The sequence below is a fragment of the Psammomys obesus genome, unplaced genomic scaffold, assembly GCF_907164565.1.
Source record: "Psammomys obesus unplaced genomic scaffold, mPsaObe1.curated_primary_1811, whole genome shotgun sequence".
In the NCBI taxonomy this organism is placed as follows: Eukaryota; Metazoa; Chordata; class Mammalia; order Rodentia; family Muridae; genus Psammomys; species Psammomys obesus.
The window spans coordinates 2,269,621-2,277,192 of record NW_026594311.1 but is presented as its reverse complement, the minus strand read 5'-3'; the positions used below and the strand labels follow the sequence as shown (position 1 = coordinate 2,277,192).

At 54.1% G+C, this 7,572-nt stretch overlaps 1 protein-coding gene across 3 annotated transcripts in view; it reads right to left on the bottom strand.

The window, feature by feature from the left end:
* Slc6a9 (solute carrier family 6 member 9) overlaps positions 1 to 7,572 on the bottom strand; it is a 35,323-nt gene that overhangs the window by 7,415 nt on the left and 20,336 nt on the right. For all 3 annotated transcript variants that reach the window (XM_055618438.1, XM_055618439.1, XM_055618437.1), the window contains 3 exons: positions 6,041 to 6,197; positions 5,297 to 5,428; positions 4,622 to 4,892 (listed from right to left, as the gene is read on the bottom strand). In XM_055618438.1, the coding sequence (XP_055474413.1) occupies positions 4,622 to 4,892; positions 5,297 to 5,428; positions 6,041 to 6,197 (560 nt within the window). The remainder of the gene's footprint in view (positions 1 to 4,621; positions 4,893 to 5,296; positions 5,429 to 6,040; positions 6,198 to 7,572) is intronic.

Genomic DNA, 7,572 nt, shown 5'->3' with positions numbered 1-7,572 from the left:
AGCATGCCCTCACCCTGGCCCAGCATGCCCTCACCCTGGCCCAGCATCCTTCCCTTCCCTGTGCTCCTCCGTAGCACACACCCTCCTCATTCTATATATTTTGCTGTTTATGGTTTGTTTGCTTTACGTGAGACAAGGTCTCATGTCACCCAGCTGGTCTTGAACTTATGATCCTACTGCTCCCTCCGCTTGAAGGCTGGGATTACAGGTGTGTGCCACCTTCCCAGGTTTTATGGAGGTCTGGGGATCAAACCTTCAGGCACACCAGGTAGGTACTCTACCAAATGAGCTAAGATCCCAGACCTTTATTTTTTTTGTGGCTTTTGACCTCTGTGATTGCAGGGGGTTTTGTTCACTTCGCTTATGTCTGTATATCCCCAGTGCCCTGCACCGAGAGAGAACGTTTGATCTTGACTGAATGAACACTGTGGCAAATGGCTTGGGAAGCAGAAAGGAGAAAGCCCTGATGAACGCTCCAGGCTAGAGGCGAGGAGGCGCCTCAGCTTCCTCATCTGCAAATGGGATCACACCACCTTTCTTTCCTCTCAGCACAGGTCCCACTTGGAGGCTGTTCTCCCTCTGCTCAGCATCCTTAGCTATGCCCACATGAGCTCTCAGAGCCCACGCAGACACTCTTAACTTGGGATGGCATACAACTTTGGGTCTTCATGGAACAATGTTGACAGGGCTGTAACTTGGTGCCTGCTTGGCCTGCCTGCCCACCCAAAGTATACTTCCAACTGTCTCTCTGTGGCTTCCCACTTTCCTCCCGGGGCCACCCTCCACAGCATGGCCTGTGTAGGGTGCCGCCCAACTCCTCCTCCCTCTGCCCAATTCTCCCAACTATCTACATCAGTATGTGAGGCTGGCATGGCTCTCCCTTGGCCTAGCCACACAGGAATCAACGGACAGAGGAGTAAAGTTCAGGGGTTACAGAGGATCCAGGTTCCCTTTGGCATTGACTTTTCTCCCTGTCGTAACACACACAGAAAACAATTCTGTTGGTCCGCTGAGACAGACAGAAGAGGCCATTCATAGCTGAAGGCAATGGACTGGGGCTCCTGGCAGCTTCGGCCACACCCACCTGGGTGTTCCTCCATTAGACACCAGTGCCAGCAAGCGGGGGCCCTTCAGAATAACCGCAGGCTCCCTCTGCTTCTACTGAGTTACTTTTCCGTCAAGTGCCAACATTCAAGTCAAGAACCCCTTTTAATTTAAGGGATTAAAAAAAAAAACAAACCTTTTTGCCTCATTACACATGCTAACATGGCAGTATTTGATGTTATTTTTGTTGCACAAGTACAGCATTACTGTACTGGGACTGCAGAGCTTAAGATGGTTAGCCTGGGAACCGAGAAATGAATTCTAGCTTTATTTTAGGTTGTGCCGCATTTAGTTCTTTGTTTTGCTTTGGACCATGTGCTTCTGAGATCAAACAATTAACCTCAGAGTGTTTGGAACATGACTTATTTATAAGCTGGCTCTTGACACATGACCTCTCAGGAATTACTCTGCCTCCCCACATTTCTTTTCTTTTTAACTAATGATCCTCCTGCTTCAGCCTCCCAGCTGCTGAGATTACAGGTGAGTCACCACGCTCAGCCTTTTTCTTGCTAAAAATTTCTCCAGATATTAGTGAGATTCCGTCTCAAAAAAAAAAAAAAAAAGGTCAGTCAGATATGACACTTGCCTTTAATCTCAGCATTTGGAAGGCAAAGACAGAGAGGCAGGAGGATCTCTGTGAGTTCAAAGCTAGCCTGGTCCTATATAAGGAGTTCAGACCAGCCAGGGCTGTATAAGACCCTGTCTCAAAAAAAAAAAAAAAAAAAAAAAAAATCCGCAACTGCAGATACATAGAATGGACAGTAACTGGCTTGAGAAGAGAGAGCCCTCGCTACTGAACTCTGGGGTTTATGCCACGCTCCCACATTTCACCTCTGTAATGACGAGGAGAGGATTATAGCACCCAGATTCTAGGGGCGAATACCCAAGACTTAGGTAGGTCTGGTGGCCTCCCACGAGTACACAGTGGGCCAGTGGCGGAGCCAGGATTTGAGATGTCAGCATGACTATGAACCTGGCATGAGACACTAGATGGGCGAGGGTGGAACTGGGATCAGAGTCCACTGCCTCAGGTGCCAGCTGCCACAGAGGCGGTGGAGCTCAGAGAGCCCCGTCACGGGCTCAGAGCTTGGAAGCCGCATTCAGAGCAGCGCAGGAGAGTGTAAAACAAGCCCGGGGAAGGGGTGCAAAGGGTGAGCAGGGAGGAGTGGCTCAGAAACCGGACTAGATGCGCTCTCTTTAAGGGCCCTTGTTTGTCTGTCTTCTATTTTTGCTAAGGTGCTGGAGATGAAGCGCTGGGCGAGCTCTACCTCTGAGCTACAGCCCAGCCTTCCCTCATCATCCTTGCAGCCTGCTGTCTTCATTCATAAAACGGTAACTGCATCATGCCGCTTCTCAAAGGAACACGTCGGACTAAGCGCCCTGGCAGAGCGTACTGGCCTAGGACCTTACAACAGCGGAGCCAGGGCAGGCCTGGTTCACACAGCCCAGCTGACTCCAAAGCTGTCCGACTTTTTAACCTCGGGCTGTCGTCTCTAAACCTGAAAACGGGGCTAATACGACTTACTGAGACAATACACTGGCACCTAGTAGGTAGTATACCAATTCCTCTACCCTCCTATAATCAGTAAAGCCTGGGCAGCTCCATTCTTCTCTGGTACCGGGGAATCCAACACAGGGCCTCAGGCATGCTAGCCAAATAATCGGCCACTGGATAAATATCCACCGGCCCCCTAGCTCCTTCCAACCACACTACTCTCTTAAGGATCATTTCCCAGCCAGACCTGTTGATGCAGGCCTACAGTCCCAGCTACTCTAGAGTTTGGGCAGGCGGATCACAAGTTCAAGGCCACTTAGTGAGCCCCTGTCTCAAAATCACAATGTGAAAAAGAAGCTAGGGATATAGCTCAGGGATAAGGTACTTGCACAGCATGCTTGAGGATTAGGGCATGGGCCAATGTTCAATCACCAGCGGTGCAGGGGGAAAATACTTTCCAGGCTCTCCAGGAGGTGGCAGCAGGGAGCCACCGGGGGTTGGAACTGGGCTAATTAGGTAGGGCTGGCACAACCCCACTTGGGAGCAGGGCCCAGCTGTCCCCTCAGTATGCCTCCCTAGGCAGATTCTCAGTGAGCTATTCCCCACTGGTTTCACTGGCTAACGTCTCCAAAGCTTTGCCCCGGAGGCAGGCAGCACTGTAGCATCTGCTTAGGGTGAGGAAGGTAGGCAGGTTTGCGCTCCTGGAAGCTCCAGGGAGGTTGATCTTCAGTCTTTCCATCTAGGTCAAGTTGTGCGGTGCGCATCACGCCTCCAATGGACAGTTGCCCAGAGTCCTCTGTCTGGGTGTGGGCTGTGCCTTGAGCTCTTCCCGGTCTCCTCTCTGAAAGTGGTCTGTCCTACGGCTGCAGCTTCGGGGTGTGTACTTGTAAGGCTGGACTGAGAGGACCTGTTACCACTCTGCTGAGCCTGGGACCCTGTGCACCTCCCCTTTGGCCTTCATCACACCGCAGAGAAAGCTTCAAGCCTTTAGGCTGCCGGCACCATGTGACATAACCCTGCCCTCCTTGTCTCTTTTCTCACTGTCGGTCGCACCTGTGCCCGGTCCCTGCCTCAGTTTGCCTCGTCATGGCCTCTGCTCACCTAGTCACGACACTCCCAGCTCCTCTAGTCCTCTCTCCCATTTCTGGGCAGCTATGATCACCTCCTCTTGTTCCCCATCTCACAGAACTCACCACTACCCTCTCAGAGGGCACCCACTCCTAATATACTTAACTATCGGTTTCCTTAAGACTGTTACTACTTGGGAGCAGAGGCTCGGAACCATTTTTACACCTGTCACAGGCACACAGGGCCGTTAGAGCAGATGCCACAGATGTTTGTAGAACGAACAGGTGAGGCCTACCACCCACATCCAAAGATCCTCTGCCCTGGGACTCTCCAGTGAGACACAGGAAAAACACCTTTCTGTGCCCTCTATCTGCCACTCGGGACAAGGTGATCCGGACACCTTCAGTAGCTGCCTCCCTTCACAGGGCCCAGAGACACTAGTCTCTTTGTCACCTCTGAACAAAATGGGTCTGGCCGTCCTGGCATCTCTGGCCTAGCAAATGTCCATGGCTCCTTCTGTTCTAGAGTGTGAAGAGGAAGCTTAATTCTTGTTAGTTCTCTGGGAACACAGCGCCCCTTCAAGTCCACCTCAAAGCCCGCAAGACCTATCCATCCATGTTAGTCTCAACAGAGAAGGCTCTCCACGGCGTTGAGAATAACCTCTGGTGCTCTGGGACCCTCACCCATGCTGCTCTCTCTCCCTAGCATGCTATCCTCCCCACCAACCCCGCCCCGCCTTGCCGTGACTGGCCTCTGGAGCCTTAAGATTCCCAGAGAGCCCTCCTCTGCTCATCTTCAAGTCTGACACAGCCCTCTGTGTGCCTGCCATTTCAACCCACCTCTCAGCCCTGGGCAGCACGCACGCGTGCAGACGACAAAGGCACGGCTGCCAGGTGGGGGCAGGGAGGACTGAGGGCTCATCTCCCCTGACCCAGGGTCTAACGGGAGCCTCACCTCCAGTACTCCTCGCTGGGGCTGGTCCTCTGCAGGGTGTGGTTGAGCAGGTGAGACAGGTTGCCAGACAGGGCAGCGGGCCGGGAGCCATTGGTGAGGTTGGAAGCGTCCAGCACTCCGGCACAGTCAGGCGTGTTCCAGGGGTTGTTGCAGTATGCCCAGGGCAGCACGTGGGTCATGGAGGAGAAGAAGTAGTAGAAGGCGATGCAGATGACCACGTTGTAGTAGATGCCGATGTAGGTGGACACCACCATCATGCCGTAGCCCACACCTGCGGGGAGAGCACAGTCAGCGGCCCCACAAAGGTTCACGGTCCCTGAAGGTCCAGTGTGGGCCAGTCTTGGATGGAGAGCTACAGGAGGGAAGGTTCAGGCCTCTGGTAAGTTGGGGGGGGGGGGGGGGAGGAAGCGGTTTTGTGTTTACACGTGGCAGGAGGGAAAGTGGGGGCCAAGAAAATGTGAGTACCAGCGTGTGTCCCTGGCCTTGGCCATTGATGCTGAGCTCGGGGTCAGCACCGAGTCTCATCAGGGGATGTTCATGTTTGTACAGATGGACAAGCCGGCCTCTGTGTAAGTGTGTGTGTGTGTGTGCGCGTGTGTGCACACGCACGCACACAGACATACAAGAATGAATGAGCACATACATGTGTGTGTGTATTCTCCACCAGAACCTCACCTTTGAACATGGGGCTGATCCTCCAGACCCCCAGGCAGCCCTGGCTTGCAAACTGGCCGAAGGAGAGCTCCATGAAGAAGAGAGGGATTCCGCAGAAGATCAACATGATGAAGTAGGGGAACATGAAGGCGCCTGGCATGCAGGGAAAGGTCAGGCTCAGGGTGGGCTTTCGGGACCGCTCCCTGGGTTCTCAGAACCCACAGTAAGACCTTTGTGCCTCACTAGTACTTGGACAGGAGTGTGCCAGCACTGAGCAGCAGCCTGGGGCTCATGCACACTCCCTGCCCTGTCTTTGAACTGGACTGAGGCTCCCAGGAAGTCCACTCTGGAGAAAATCCAGCCCCAGAACTGCCATTTTGGGGCGGGATTTGATGGTTTAACCAACTGATTTCTCCCCCACCCCTTCTCTCTGTCTTTCTCACACACACACACTCTCTCTCACTGAGATCTTCAAATATCTCTGTACTATTTGGGGGTCCCATTAAAACATGTGGCACTGACAGGGAACCCAGGAAATGTGTTTTTCTCTACTTCTACCCTCCAAGGAGCAGGATGGCCAAGATCAGACCCAAAGAACAGGCTGTGAAAGTCTGCGGGTGGTCTGCACCTTAGGCAAAATATGCCTAAGCCAGAGATGGGGAGAAGACCAAGGCCAGAGGCCAGCTTCTTCCGGGAGTGCTATCTTCCGGGGAGATAGTGGCCCAAGCCCTGGTGGGTGGTCCCTGCCCTGTGCCCACTGGGTACCTCCCCCGTTGCGATAGCAGAGGTATGGGAAGCGCCAGACATTGCCCAGGCCCACGGCATAGCCCACGCTCGTCAGTACAAACTCGATCTGGTTGCCCCAGTTGCCCCGTTTGAGATTCTGGTCCTTCTTGGTGGCCTCGCTGGGCACAGCACCATTCTGTGGGGACAGGAAAGGAGCGACCATCAGGAAGGCATTTGTGCCCCATGTCTGACCCTCTGAATCTCCCCTCCGCATAGCCTGGCAAGAAGACACAAAAGGAGGAGCTGCAAGATGATACCCAGCCCTCAGCACCCTATGCCAGGTATACCAGCCCACCTGAGGAACTGTTAACAGCAGGAAAGGGGACACTGAGCCAAGAGCCCCCTAACCCCTCGGAAACCTTGCCTTTCCTCTCAGGCTAAGGACCTAGGAGCAGCTGAGCCCCATACCAAGCAGCCAAGTCAAGCTGGGCACAAAGGGGCCTGTGTCCAAACAGCTACCCCCCACCCGCCGCCTACCGCATCGCCAGGCTAAGCACGCTGCCCACGGGCAGTCGGTGGCTACACTGCTCCCTAGAGAAGGCTCCTTCCTGGGGGTACAGGGTGAGCAGGGCTAGGTGGAAGCGGTGTTTGTGCAGCTAGACTTGGCCCGTCCTGGGCTGGACAGACCTTGTGAAGAACAGAGAGGGCCCTGGGGAAGCTGACTTGAGCCACAGCTGGGCATGCTGTGAGTGACAATACAGACTAGAGTTGTTAGGTACCACGCCAGACTTTGAGGACAGGCTCTGCTAGAGGGAACAGAAGTGGTTTTCCAGGGAAGGGCTGCACTGAGTGTGAGGGTGGCCTGCATGAAACCCCGATGGATACTCTGCCTGCTTGCCTGTGGAAGTGCTGGGTTAGGCTGTCCAGGATCCACTGGAGACACCCGTGAGGAGACCCTCCTTCGGGTTGGACCTCTAAAAGCCCCTTACTATGTCCCTTCTCCAAGCTACTCTTCTCCCAGCCCTCTCCCGCTGTGAGAGGGAACCAACCACCACAAGCTAGACTTGAGAGGCCTGAGAGTGTCACTAAGGACACATAGGACCCTGGGAGTCACCAGCAAAGAAATACAGAGTGCTTGTACACCGACAGCAGCTTCCCAGAGATGAGTTGTGACCCTGAGAGGGGAGGACAGGAGTTCTCCTAAAGGACACTTGGATCAAGGTTAGAGTTGTGTGACCAAGAGACGGGCTTGATGCTGACTGTCACATGACAGTGACATCTTCCAAGTTCAGCAGCCACTCTGGCCAATGGGTAGCAAGGTGGCCTGGCACTCTGACACACTATCAGACCTTCACATTGGCAGACAAACCTAAATGGCATCACTTAGGGCCCCAGGGCCTTCTGAAAAGGCCCGTGGGGAACGCAGACCTAGGCAGCATCCATGCCCGGTGGATGAGTGCCGTCGTTAGGGAGGACTGCCCCATGCATTAAGCCTGGCTTAGACACGCTGCCCGCCACGTCCACAAAGGAGGCTGCAGGGCACAGCACCAGGAATTAGGGAGGTGGACTCA